At 37.1% G+C, this 14,696-nt stretch overlaps 1 protein-coding gene across 1 annotated transcript in view; it reads left to right on the top strand.

The window, feature by feature from the left end:
- The first annotated feature begins 1,890 nt into the window (after positions 1-1,890).
- NCAPG2 (non-SMC condensin II complex subunit G2) overlaps positions 1,891-14,696 on the top strand; it is a 33,931-nt gene continuing 21,125 nt past the window's right edge. Inside the window, exons 1-9 of the mRNA XM_088521197.1 lie at positions 1,891-2,013; positions 5,383-5,571; positions 5,857-5,971; positions 6,463-6,620; positions 7,468-7,602; positions 7,809-7,903; positions 8,804-8,873; positions 9,518-9,604; positions 10,261-10,356. Coding sequence (XP_088377323.1) covers positions 1,939-2,013; positions 5,383-5,571; positions 5,857-5,971; positions 6,463-6,620; positions 7,468-7,602; positions 7,809-7,903; positions 8,804-8,873; positions 9,518-9,604; positions 10,261-10,356 — 1,020 coding nt within the window. The 5' untranslated portion in view covers positions 1,891-1,938. The remainder of the gene's footprint in view (positions 2,014-5,382; positions 5,572-5,856; positions 5,972-6,462; positions 6,621-7,467; positions 7,603-7,808; positions 7,904-8,803; positions 8,874-9,517; positions 9,605-10,260; positions 10,357-14,696) is intronic.

Here is a 14,696-nt window from a genome sequence, read left to right as displayed (position 1 = left end):
ATAAATATGAGATTATTATCAACGGGTATAGATTATTTTGAACAGATGAACAGCCATGTCAAAAAGAGGCATATAATTTAGTAGCCCTTGAAAGAGAGACCATTAGAAAATAGGACTGTAGGTTCATTACTAGCTTTCGGTTCATACACAGTTCTGCCCGCGCTCAGCCCAGACCCAGACCCAGCCAAACTCCATTCTGACTCTCTGTTTTCTCTACACGCTTCTTCAAAATGAATCTTTCCGTGTTATCCAGTCTGTTGTTACCTGTGTCAACTTCCAGTTTCAATAATATGAACAAATCATCCTGTGGTTGCTACGGAACACAAACCATAGGCTGGAATAAATTTTAGTTTCTTCACTAAACGGATACGGGCTGACTACATAAACAGTAACCCGGTGACTACTGTAGCATCTAATTAAGAGGAGTAATCAAGGCATTAACACAATGTTCAGTCCACATAAGAGAGCATGATAAACAACAGTTCTGAAGTGTTCAAAAATTTTTAATATATACAAACATTAAAAAATATCATGCTACTGGGAATGCAAGATTGAAAGCTATAAATTAAGTCCTTAAAAAAGGCCTTAAAATGATTATTAGTTTGCAGAGGAGCTCCAACAACTGAGAGGGAATATTACAGAATGTGAAAGCTGTCTGTGCTTAATACAACTATTTCTGCTCACTGCAGATTGAGAAATATTTCTTGATAAAAAAAAAAAAGGAAAGAAAAAAGAAATTGCAAAAGGGGAAACAGCCTCTCGGCTACACCCTTGCCCCCAAACCTTACTTGTCTGTTAACTTTTTGCCGCCTCGGATGACGAGCATGTTTACCACAATCCAGATTAAAAGCGTAGCCGTCAACATGAGCCCCAGGCACATTTCTGGAGAAAAAAGAGCAACGAAGTGGGTGCTGGGGGCTCTCGGAGTATAAGGCACATGTTTTGGTATGAACACCCCATCCCCGCCACCTGGTAACGGTGGCAGAAGGGCCGCTGCCTCGTGGGCACACGGATGAACTCAACTGAACGTGTCCTGCCCCACTCGGGACGGGACGCGCTCCCCGGGCCCTGCTTCCCCTCAGCCACCGCCACCGCCCCTCACGACTGCCCGCGCTAACGGCTGCGCACGCGGGCGGGGCGGGAACTCTCGCGAGACGGGAGCGGAGCGCGCGCCCCAACGGCTGCGGCGGGAGAGTTTGAACGCGCCGGGAGAGCGCGCGGCGCTGGCGCCGACGGGTGAGGGCGGGCGGGGGGCGCCTCCGCCACGGGACGGGGACGGGGACGGGGAGCGGGAGCGGGAGCCGGAGCCACTGATCGCGACTCTGCCCCGTCTCCGAGCAGCCCCCAGGGCGCGTGCCCTTTCCGGCTCCGGGGAGGGGCGCGCTGGCGGCGGGGCGGTCGCGCTGAGCCGGCTTGGCTTGGGGCACACTCTTCGTTTCGCTGCGTTTGAACACCGAGATCACTTCTGTGTCGTTTTCCTCCTGCTGTCGGCCAGACGCTTTCTGGAAGCGTGGCCTGTCGGTAAATGAGGATTTCTTCCTGTGAGAGGGCCAGGTAAGAGGCCCTTTTACCTTACTAGTTGCTTCCTCCCGTGTCGGGGTGTATAGCGACCTGCGGGGTGCTGCGGCGGACCTGGCCAGAAGTAAATTACTGATCCAGCTGGAAAAGTTCATCTGCTTTTAAGACTTTCCTATTTAATAAATACAGGGATTTTTAAACACTTTTTGCATACTGTAGTCTTATGCAGTTATGAATCTAAACACCGTAAATCACGTTGAGGAGTGAAAAAGTGTCTTGTAATGCTTTGTATGAAAAATGTGGGTTAATACATCGTGTTTCGGTCCAAGAATAGCCTTATTTTGCAATGTAATACTTCAATGTTTTTTATTTTATTTTATTTATTTTTAGATTTATAGCACAAGGAAAAGAAAGACCATAATGAAGCGTGAAGCATTTTTAAAAGTTGTGTCTAAGGACTCAATTGAAGATTTCCTGCGTTTTACTCAGATTCCTGTAAGTAAGCAACAATACATGTACATAGCTAACAAAGTCTTAAATCTTTCTGTGTCAGAGGGGCAGAAAGTTTTCCCTGTATGTGCTCAAATAATAGTCCACATGCAGAAATAATATCAGTGTTGGAGCATAACTTAAAAAGCACAATCTGAAATTTTTCCTATGTTACAAAACAGCCAATTTTTAATTTTTTGGGTTGTTGTATATAGCTTGCAACTTGAGAATAATGATTAATGCACCAATAACACTAGAAAAGTATATATTTGATACTAAGAAAATTTTGATTTTTAAATAGTGACCTATAAAAAAAGTTTAAGTTTGTTGCTGTATAACAATGGGAGGTAATATACAGACCTAGCAAAGGTAGCATTTGTTCATTGATTTGATAGTTTAGGCTGTCTATTTCTTTAGTCGACATACAATTGTATTTAATAGTTCTTTCTACCACTGAATGTTCTAGAGATATGATAGAGAGTAATAGATCTCTAAATGGAGTATGGAGAAAAGCAGGAAGAAGAACAAAATAAACCACGTCAGGGTGTAGTAAACAGTGGAGTTGAATCCCGTGTCTACAGGGGACAACTTATTTATTAATAGAGCATAGATATGAAACCTGTCACATCTACAGCAGATATGCACCGTGTAAAAAGCTTAGAATTGTTTGTCTCTCAAACACTGTTGAGAGTCTCTTTGTCCAAGTATGTTGAGCTTTCCGATTACAACTTGGCATTTTCTTATTCTGAAGTCTGGGTGACAACTTTATTCATGGATTGCCATTGCTTGAAAGCTCCTCCCCTTATTTTCCTATTTCTCCCCAAATCACTTTAAAAAGAAATAGAAGCATAATATAGGATACTTTCTATTTTCCCTTGTTGATGGTCAAGTTTCTTCTCCATCCCCTAGCCTATCCTGACATACTACTTGGTCTGTTCGTATTAGAAATTGCTTTTCCATCCCCGTATCTTGAAGAGCAATATGATGTGCGTATCATTTCTGTATCACCCGTTCACAGGAGCTGTCTTACAACAATATGCAGCCATCTATTGCTTCTAAAAATGAATTACTTTACCAAAACAGAGCCCTGTATAATTTTTAGAAATAAACTTTAACACATCCTTTTTTGCCACAGTTTACTAGCATCTATCCTTTTTGTTTCTACGTTTCAGTTCCAATCCCCTAGCCAATACTTCTGGGAACTGATTATCACAATCTCTAAGGAATGTATCAATTTAAAACTATGTTCCCTCATGGTGAAAGAGCAAAGGAATATCCAGATTAAGACTACTCTTTGATTGTCGAGCAGATTTGTTTTATTCATTTTTCTCACCGGACATTCAATGGAGAACGGTATACGACCATGTCTCATATTGGGAGTGGACACCTTCCTTAATTTTTAAATGATTGTCCTCCTTTCTGGAGGAGGCTGTGGTGGTATATTCTTTGGAAGCTGAGGTGTAGGTATAGAAAAAAAAGAGAAAGATTTTTTTTTTATATAGAAAAAAAGAAAGAATTTTTAGAGTCTTATAACTTTCCTTACTTTGCATATTGTATTTATGCCCTGTTATTCTACCTATTTCATACTCTAGCCTCAGAACTCAACTTTTTTACATTTTAAGTTTTCTTTTTAGCACTGCTACTTTTTCGATGTCTCCTGTTCCTCTTCTCCTTTTAATTTTCCTTTTACCTCCCCTCGTTCTTTTGTTTGATTCAAATACTTTAAAATTCTAAGGATTTGCTACTTTCCCTCTGTTTACTTTGGGCTTTGCTGTTTTCTTCCTTTTATTATTAAAATGCTACTACCATATATTATGGTACTGCTTCTCAAAATCTTCATGAAATACTGCTAAACTTTCCATTAAATCCTCTTCCAAGCCAAGAAAATACAATATTTCTTAGTCATATATGTGACTAATTCATATTTTCCATCATTCAATGACATCCTTTTCCCTAATAGGTTTTGGAATAATTCTACTTCATTTCATCCCAAGGAATGATCCAAAAGCTCTAGTCTTATCATGAATACATTCTTTTTGTTCAAATCAGTACAATCTTAATATCTTGACTTCTGGGTTTGTTTGAAGTAGCGGCCTACATAACTCCCTGTGCAGCCTTTGCTTAATTGTTTCTGTTTCCAGCTGTAGGATGGAGTAGGCATTTTGCTATAAATATGTAATAGGATCTTTTTCCTCTTAGCCTTATGAGAACCTTTTAATGCTTAACTGCTGTTTCTTTCATCATTTTCTACTTTTCCTCTTCAGATTTTTTTTATGTATTTGCGAACTGAAATATTTCAAGGTATTTCATGTACCTTTTCTCTGTTTCTTACAAAATATTTTATTTCTACAAACATTGACTTCAGTGTTGCACGTTGCATCTCAAAAATCTTCAGAACCTCTTGATTTTTGTCTGTCTGTTTTTTTTTTGCCTTTCTTCTACTCTGTTTTTCCTATGTGTATTCCCTTTCCCAACACGTTAGCTGCCTTTGGTGCTAATAGGCTTTCCATGTCTGAGTTGCATCTGAGACCCTAGAAAGGGTCTTCTGAGGAAATTGTTCAGACTGGTCTCCTGGTGAAGTGGATGTTCCACATAAACCAAGGAAGTTCTTTTATGTAATTAAATGTGTCAAGGGTGGCACTCCTCTTGGAGCTCTGGTTTTGAGGATACATGAGCACTTATGAAACGCTGCTAAATGTACAATTAGAAGAATATTTAAGGATATTAGCAGACATTATATGTGTGAACAGAGGAGCTTCCATCCTGAAGACTCTTGTGCTTCAACAGAAGTGTCTTCTGTACTGACTGGTCCTAAACGGATAAAGATGATGGTTTGATGTGGTGTCCACTGCTTTAGCTGACCAGATTGCAAAGTCCTCTGTTATAGAGACTAACGGTGCCTCAGGAATTAAGTAGAATTTAAGAGGAGAGTATGGAGTTAATGTGCTCAGGAATTAGTTTCAGCAGAGAAGCTTTAAAATACTACAGCATACGGAGCATTGCAGATCCTGCTTGAAGATCTGTGCCCGTGGCTATGCTAAATGCTAGATTTCTAATCTTTGCATCAGGATTTTGTTTCAACAACTATCATGAACATATCTAAGATGGCAAAACTGGGACCAGGGAAGGTAATTCCATCCAGTTCTCAACTCCTTAGCTAAGAAAATGAAGTTGTCTCCATCAGGGAGGAAGTACTGGGAACACATGAAAGAGAATATGATGTTGTAGGGACATGGTTTTTGTTCAGTGGTGTTGCTATCAAGGAATAAAGACTTTATTCTTAGAAGAGTTTCTGTAGTTAATTTTAGGAAATGTAATGATGAAATAAAAGCTATTATACTGATGCAGGTGTGATGCCTTATAACCATTTCACAGAAAAACACATTTGATCCATTTGACTTAAATGAGCTACTTCAAGAATTGCCAAGAAAACAGAAAGAAGTACTATGGGAGAAGCTGACACATCTATTGACACAGATTTTGATGGAGAACCCTGTGGAAAAATGGCAGACTGAAGATGATGAAAATGATGATGATATGGAAGTTGAGATAACTCCAGAAATGGTAAAAATCTCCTAAAATAAAAATATGAGAGGTATTTATGAGAAGCTGGTTGGAGCCAAAAACCTTTTCAAATATTTTGAAACCATTGTATTTTGAAACTTATGCCTTTGTTGCTTTTGTTTTTTATTGCTTCTGGATGCCAAATATACTTTGTTCGGAATGGAAGCTGAAGAACATTTCATTGTTGCTTTCCATTACTAAGGGTTATTGTCATAGTTATCCTCTGACTATAAAATAGCCTGCAGAATTTGTTCCTCATCTTTTCTCCTCATTCCCTGTTTCCAGAAACAAACTGTAGCTGTGATCCAAGGAGTGACAGCTGTAGTTATTGCTTCCATACCTGTAGTGGATGAAAATGTGAACTACAAAGCTCTTCTAGAATGTGTTTTTATATTAAATGGTACGTACGTGTCTGTCATGGTACATGGCTTTCCAACAGATGACTGTACTAGGCTTTTTGTTCAAATTCGATTTCATTTCAGAATGTATTGATTCATTGCAGTCAGCTAATAGTACCAAAGTTGATGCCGATGCGGTTCATATTACATAAAATTAAGGGGTTGTTACTTAAAAATAAATGATGTAGTCTAAAAGATGTAATTTCATTTTTTCTTATCTCTACACTGAATGATAGATAACTATTCTTACTGTTATATGACTTACAGTGTTTTTCAAGTAAAGCTTAAGATTTTTTTGTTATCGATCCAATAACCAAAACCTTAAAATTAACATACCTGCCCAGACACCTACAATAGCAAGAAGTCATCTTTAATAAGATGTATAAATATGAGAAGAGCTAGCAGACATTGTGAAATGCACTTAGAATTAAGACTAATATTTTACAGGATTAATAAAATCATTGCAGTAAGTAATTACTTTATACTTCTGTAGGTATTTTTCCCGCATTACCTGAAGCTGAAACAATCCTACAGGGTGCCATCCAGCGCATATGTGAACTTTGGTGGGAGAAAGGACTGGAAGGGAAGGAACAGCTAGGAAAAACTGTATTTATTATTCTGCTAAGGAAAAGCCTAAATAATGCTGCTACGGTATGGTGAAACTGTATTGACTGACATTATTACTGAATGTTCTAAGAAACAGAATTGCTCCAAAATACTTTTTCCCAAGTTAATTTGTTTCCACTGTCTTAATGCTTTTCAACTAACGATCCCCTAAAATGTATGTTGGTTACAAGGCCTCTTTTGGAGGTTGCATGCATAAACAAGACTTGGAAATGTTGTCTTTTCTAGAAAAACTTTCAAGATTTTTAGCCTCAGTATCACAAATGAACTGTTGCTTTACAGTCTTTTTTAATTCATTCATTTCTGAAGTCCAGTATTCAAGATTAAGCAGCAGTTAGCACTTTTGGTTAATTCAGGTTTGAAGTACTGTATGAGGTGCTTCATTTTCTGTTACTCTGTAATATTTAAATTTTTTTAATAAACATATTTCTCTGCTAAAAATCCTTTTTTTCTTAATTTGTGAATTACTTAGAGCAAAATGATGTGCATCTTTTGTACTAGCCCAATAGTTTCCTTTACTTATTCCTTTCTTTTATTTTTCCCTATTAACAGTGGCTTTCACTGTATAAAATTTTCAGAAGTGGCATAGTTATCCATTTTTGCATGAAACATCATCTTGCTTTCTGCACATCTTCAGTTGTTGGAAGTCAGTGTTTCTGCACCTATGCCTACTTTTCATCTTTTCCCTGTGACGGAAGCAAACTTAATGAAAGTTCTTAATTTTGCAATCGATAATCTCCTGATATCTGTACCAGTGCATTTCAAATTCAGGGTTAAAAATGCTGTAATTGATTCCTCACTTCAAAGGTTCAGAGTTATACCTACTTGGCTATAATGCAGCAGGCATTTTTTCTTTCCTCCCTTTCTCTGTCAGGGGGCAGATATAGTTCGTCTTTGGAATCTACATCAGACGTTACTTTGTTTTGATTATGACTTGGAGGAGAGTAACGTAGTCAAGGATTTGTTGCTTCAGTGTTTTATGAGCATTAAACATATTAAGAAAGAAGAGGTAAGCAAAAGCTCGTTCTGCTTTAAAAGTTTGCTTCATTTGACTGTTAAACTGTATTTACTCTTTTTTTGCAGTGGCTCTTAAATTGGGGCATTCTTCTGGGAACTGACTTCCTTTTATATATATCTCTCTCTCTATACATATCTTTATATATAGATAGTTGTATAGATATAGATATATTTTTTCCCATTTACTCCTGTCAACAGGGAAGAAGATTCTTGAGTTTTTTGTTCGGCTGGAATGTGAACTTCATTAAAATGATCCATGGAACTGTTAAAAACCAATTACAATTTTTTCCAAGGTATGAATCACAGGTGTTCTTACTGAGCATTAAGAGCTTGGCTAAAGTTTTCTTTGTCTCAAAGCTCTAAAATACCTCATATGTTGACAGCAAATATCTGAATGCAGAGACTTACAAATCTGCTGAATATAACCAGTGTATTGTTTCAACAATTTCAGATAATAGCTGCCTTGCAGATACCTATGTATACAATTATAGGTGTAATAAAATGCTTATTTAGCATTAGCTAAAGCAAATGGCTTTTCTCTAAATTGTGCTGTGTTACTTGCAGTATTTGATTTGCAGGTTCTTCTGTAAAGTTTTTATTTTTGTGTACGTATAACATATATATAACTTATGTATTTCTTATGCTTTTATTTTTCTTGTGGGCAATTTCCAAATTAATTTGATAAGATGCTGTACAGAGATATACTAATGAGAAGTACCTTGAGGGGTCATAGCCTAAGAACTTGACTGATGGATAATGTGGGTTTTATTCCTTTCATTATTCAGTGAAGTGTGATCAAAATAATTCTTCATATTGACTTTCAGTTAGAATAATATCTATCCATAGATCTTTGCTAACAACTTATGCATTCATTATAAGTGCTAAAATACCTGAACTAATGTTTTAGTTTTCCACTGCAAAAGATTAAAAGGTATTTTTCCTGTTTGTTTGGTTTTGTTTTTTCCTCTCCTTCCCACCTCCTCCATCCCCCCCATAGTGCTTAGGTTTATTAATTCAAAATTAACATTGTCATTCTGAAAATGTAAGCGTACACTTTCAAAATACTTGTTTCTAATAATATATGCAGAGTTAAGTCATCCTTATTGCTCCTTCTAAGCTTCATATTATTACTTTATTGAAATGTTTATGTGTATGGTTAAGAAGTTGATGGTGTTTCTTGTATATTAACATAGATCCCTGATGACGTACATTTCAGAAGTTTACTTCAGGGCTTGGAAGAAGGTGTCAGGAGAGACCTTAGAGGTAATGCTATGCTTGATCTAATAGTTGGATTACTTTGAGCCTCAAGGTATATGTATATGAATTCCCAACCTCAGGAAGGTTCCTAAACAAGGCAAGGAAAAGGATCTCTTCAACATGCTCGGGGAATAAGTTAGTTGCACAGGCCACTGTGATTGCTCTGATTGTAGATAAGTGCTTTTAACTCTGCCACTGAAATGGTCCTTTACAAACTGCATTTAAGCAATGTATTTTAAGCACAGTAGTTAGTTGCCTGAGTAACATAAGCTTTTATTCAGCTTTTGCAAGTCTATATATATATCATAGCCTACATAGTTATCTAGGTTTTAGGGATTTACATGGAAATGATCAAAAAATCAGAGCGTCATAGCCTTGCCCAATTTCAGATGCCAAAAAACTTTCATATACAACGTGAGGATATTTTTGAATTCCAAACTTTGCTCTGAGAACTTAATGACTTATGTATACTAAAATCCTGAAATCAGTCCATGCTGACCTGGAATGGAAAACTTTGGATCAAGCAGAAGCCAAGTAAGAAATAATATCTAAGACTGTTTTCAGTTGTTTGGATTGGAGAAAAATGCAAGTTGCTGGGTAGTGTACAATAATTACAATTATTAATATTTCTATATGTGTTTTCAATGTAGATGCTTGAGCATAACTGTATTCAGGACTTCATGCATCATGGAATACACCTTCCCAGGAATTCTCCTGTTCATTCTAAAGTGAGAGAGGTAAGTTCCTACAAGACATGACATGAATTAGAGCATCAAAATCAGATCAGTTACAACAAAGGGAAAATTTTCATCTTCATGCTAAAATACTTTTCACTGTTTCCCTGATGAAGTCCATTCAAAGCCATCAGTGATCCTCTATTAATCTCGAGTTAGATCTGTCATCCTCATGTATGAATAAGATGGATGTAGTCTCTTCATACGTTCAATTCATTCTTCCACTGCAATGCTGTTTTTGTAGATTCCATTCACAGACTTCCATGTCTAGCCATAGTTGTGAACATTGTGACTTCTAAGCTGATACTTCTTTTCAAGTTGTCTACTGTTTCAGATGTAGGTTTTATTTTATATCAAGCTGCATGAGGTTTGTCCTTTTTTCTTCTGCATTTTTGATTCCATTCTTCCTTTTATCTTCATAATTCGGATATGAAAATAGTACAGGCTTTTGCTACTAAGCAAAGGCTTTTTTAAAGTTCTGAATCACAAGGAGCGTTGATGCTTGCTATTCTTCAATACATATATATGTCTAATTTATTATTCTGCATAATATGCTAAATCCTGTTGACCTTATGTAAAATATGAGATAAAAACCCCACCTTTCTGGAACTCTAAAAACACCATACAAGCATGTAAGTATTTTGTTTTTTTATTTGCAGATGCTGAGTTATTTTCATAAACAAAGTAAAGTTCGTCAAGGAGTTGAAGAAATGCTGTATAGGTTGTATCAACCTATCCTTTGGAGAGCACTGAAGGTAATTATCTTTTTCAGAACGTAGGGTTATCTTTCTCTAATGACCAAGTTCTGGGTTCCCTTGTTCCGTTTTAATTGCTTTTAAAATTAAATGGCTAGGGGAAAAATCAAGTATTTGATGATCTTGATTGTATCAGAGTAACCTTGCAAGTTTATGCTGTCTAATTTCTGTTAATAGAATTTGCTTATACAATTCAGTTTTGCTTATAGGTTTCTGTTTTCATTTCTACAGGGAGTTTTTTCTAGGATTGCAGTTGGCTGTGAGGCTAACGCTGCTTTTGTTCTTCTCATCTTCTTTATAGGCTGGAAATGTTTTGTAATACTTTATTCTGTTTTCCAAGTTCTTTTTAATGCACAAATAATCAATGCTTCATTAAGGCCAGATATGTCCACAGGATTATTTGCTCTGACATTTGTTTTAATACTGTCCTTAGAATGTAACTAAATTAGATTATTTGTGCTAAAGCATTACTTGTAGATAATCCTTTATTCTACTCTGATTGTCTGTATGAACTGGATGCTGTTAATGTGCACTTATTTAAACATTCAGAATGAAATTTGTTTTCTAGCACTTTTAGGGTAAGTGTCAAAAATGTTAATTGTAGATTTGCAGTAGGACCCTGGGAGAAAATCCTGATTCCAGAAGTGGTTCACGTTCACAACAGCTGCTATTAATAACTTGGTTCTAATGCTGGAACCATTAGAAAAATATCAGAGGTCCATCTGAATTTCAGGATTTTTTTTCTGTCTAACAGCTTCCGTGTAGATCTACAGTTAGGTACTTTAAGTTTGGAAGTTAAGAGGCATATTGAATAAGTCACGGACTTTTTAATATATAGCAAAATGGTCCAATTCTTGTGCACACAGGTTTCAGAACAGTACAGGGAATGCTACTGAATGTAGCAATTATATGAATCATGTAATGATTCAGTGTGAGAGAATTTTTGCATTGTTCATGATTCAGTAAAATATTTGTTATCCTTGAAAAGACACATGTGGCTGAATCAACTTAATAGTTTATTTTCAGATATACCACTGACTTGGGTTTGACTTTAGTATAGATAATTTTTCCTTTTCATATACTGCTGAACTGTTTGCTTTTTTAAGAGGATGATTTCTGCGACTCAGGTACTTTAAGATACAGACCTAAGTAGGGACAACTATAAGCTTCCCATCTGGTAAGGAATCCTCTCCTAGACTTGGAATCACAGTTTAATTTTAGATAACTAGTTTGCTCCTATCTTGTTCTAGAAGACTGGCTACACAACAGAAGGGAAAATCTTAGAAGGGTTTCTTTACCCTTCTGTTTTGCAAAAATGGGAAAATGCTTCAGCTATCATAGAATCATTAGGGTTGGAAGGGACCTCTAGAGATCATCTAGTCCAACCCCCCTGCACACGCAGGGTCACCTAGAGCACGTGGCACAGGGTTGCGTCCAAGCGGGTTTGGAAGATCCCCAGAGAAGGAGACTCCACAACCTCTCTGGGCAGCCTGTTCCAGTGCTCTGTCACCCTCACTGTTAAGAAATTTTTCCTTAAGTTCCTGTGGAACTTTTAATGCTTCAGTTTGTGGCCATTTCTTCTAGTCCTATCGCTGGCCACTACTGAAAAGAGGCTGGCCCCATCCTCTGCACTCCCTCCCTTGAGGTACTTATAGACACGGATTGGACCCCCTCTCAGCCTTCTCTTCTCCAGGCTGAACAGGCCCAGCTCCCTCAGCCTCTCCTCATAGGGCAGATGTTCCAGGCCCCTGCGCTGGACTCTCTCTCTTGTACTGTGGAGCCCAGAACTGGACACAATACTCCAGATGTGGCCTCACCAGGGCTGAGTAGAGGGGCAGGATCACCTCCCTCGACCTGCTGGAGACGCTCTTCTTAATGCAGCCCAGGATCCCATTGGCCTTCTTGGCCACGAGGGCACACTGCTGCTTCATGGTCTACGTGTCATCCACCATGATGCCCAGGTCCTTCTCTGCAGAGCTGCTCTCCAGAAGGTCGGTCCCCAGCCTGTACTGGTGTCTGGGGTTATTCCTCCCCAGGTGCAGGACCTTGCACTTGGCCTTGTTGAATTGCATGAGGTTTCTCACTGCCCGATTGTCCAGGGTCCAGGTTATAAGAATAAAGAAATTGTATGATGGTCAGTTTTGAAACTACTTATATCTCTTTCTTCATAAACTGCTCATTTGGCAAATATTTTATGTTGCATAAGCCTGTGACTTTGTGACTTCCACTTAAAATATTTTATAAGCATTAATATGACTTTATAAGCCATTACAATATTAACCCTTACATAAATTGTTTAGCTTTGCGTATGTCTTTATTATGGAAAGCGCATCTTATGTACAAGCACAGTGGAGACAGTTGATGCAGCGATTGGTTATTAATGTAAGAAGCTATAACATTTAAAATATGGTTTATCTGTTGATAAAGATGAAGTCCTTAAAGACTTCAAAGCAACTTTTTTTTTTTTTCAGGAAATTAGTATTTCAGTGAATTTGAAGTTAATTTCAGTATTGTGAGGTCTGGTGGAATTTAAAGCTCCGAAAATGAACGGAAAAAAAAGTATAAAAAAAAAAGTTCTGAAAAATCTACAAGATAGACAAACATAAAGCTAAAGAGTCATTATCCATTTAAATAGCCAAAGGCTCCTTTTCTGTGTGCAATTTAGTGTGGAATAAAATAGAATATGAATCTAAAGTCCTAATGGAATTTGATTCTAACTCTGAGGACACTTATTCTGTAATAAAAGCCTGAATATGCAAAAACACTGGAGCTAAATTCTAATTAATTAAAGGTAGAAATTTAAAATATGGGTACATGATTCGGAATTAAAATGAGCTTAAGGGAATTCAATTTAATGCTTATAAAGTTTATCAAAAATAAATTTCTGAAATGGCCCTGGTAGACAAGGTCTAGGTTATTGCACAAAAGCATGCTTTAAAAGTATTATTTTTCACAGGAAACACCAGTGCAAAAGAGCTATATCCCTCTTGTTTGCTTTGCATTATTATTATTGCTCTACAATGTGGGCAAGCCCCAAGTTAAAAGTTTTTCTTCATTTTTATGGGACGTAATTAAGATTCATAACCTCCACATTTTTAACTGTTTGCATTATCCATGACAGATAAGTAAAATTCAAAAATCCCTAACTAACGAATAAGTAGCTGAACTTTACTTACCTATGTAATGTTACATTTAGAATTGCTATTAAATTTGTTGAGTAGAAAAATTGTGATATATTTTTTTCATTCTACCCAAAGATGGTACTCCGTGTGGGGATCCAGGGCAGAAGGAACATACCCAACAAACTGTAACTGAAGTAGTTGTTCCTCATTTGTTTTGTGTTTTTATGTGCTCTTTGTTTCTTTAGTTCTAAAAATTCCTGGTTATCAGCGTGTTTTTTTTTTTTTTCCCCCAACTTTGATCAGAATGACTCCTTTGACATGGAAAGAAAAAGACTTGGAATAATCAGAAGGTTTTTTGAACCACCTATTACTTTGTCGTTACCCACATTTGCATTACTCTTATTTAGTGTGTGTGGCTCTTTTTATACATATATGGTACTAGTCTCGTATTTATATACAAAGTGTAGTGTGTATATATTTGTACATAGTCTAAAAAGAAAGAAACACACGTACACACACACTTTTTTGTTTTTATTTTCACCTTAGACCCAAAATCTCTATGGAATTTTTCCTCCCCCTTCCTTTCAAGTGAGTTTCCCTTCCCTTCCTTTCCAAGTGAGCCAGGCTCTCTTCATAGCACTACTGCAGTCTTCCATAAATATAGGGTGGTCATGTGGTTAGATTTCAGCTTTCTTCCCAGATGACTTAAATTTATTTTTTTAAAAAAATATTTTCCTTAATCTCTTTACCTGCTATCTGTTTTCTGTCCCATATTGTGGTGGGCCAATTACTTTTCGCTACTGAGTGTCTAAATACACTTTTTTTTCTTACATCTGGGGCTCCACAGCCAGAAAAATGGATAGTGTAGTGCATTGAAAGCTGTTACAAATGATCTAGTGTCTGGGGGTTTTGAGGCTTATTTTGATATTTGGAAAGCTGCCTAGAGCTCAAAAGACAGTCCAATTATTCATGTGCATAGATGCACAACTGAATGTTTTTTAGATAAGTTATTTTCTGGGCTTACTGGTACCTAGTCTAAAATACAGTTTTCTTGAAAAAGTAGGCTTGAACTCTTCACATAGATTCAGATATAGACAAAGAATTTATCAGTGAAAGCTTTGCTTGAATTCAAGATTCTGTATCTTGAAGGCGAGCTTTAATGATTAATGCCGAAGTATGTATGTATGGTGATTAACTGCTTTTAACTTGCTCAGAGTT

The sequence above is a fragment of the Tinamus guttatus genome, unplaced genomic scaffold (genome assembly GCF_059628265.1).
Source record: "Tinamus guttatus ecotype Peru unplaced genomic scaffold, ASM5962826v1 Tinamus_guttatus_pri_ptg000006l, whole genome shotgun sequence".
Taxonomy (NCBI): Eukaryota; Metazoa; Chordata; class Aves; order Tinamiformes; family Tinamidae; genus Tinamus; species Tinamus guttatus.
This window is presented reverse-complemented; position numbering and strand designations above follow the sequence as displayed.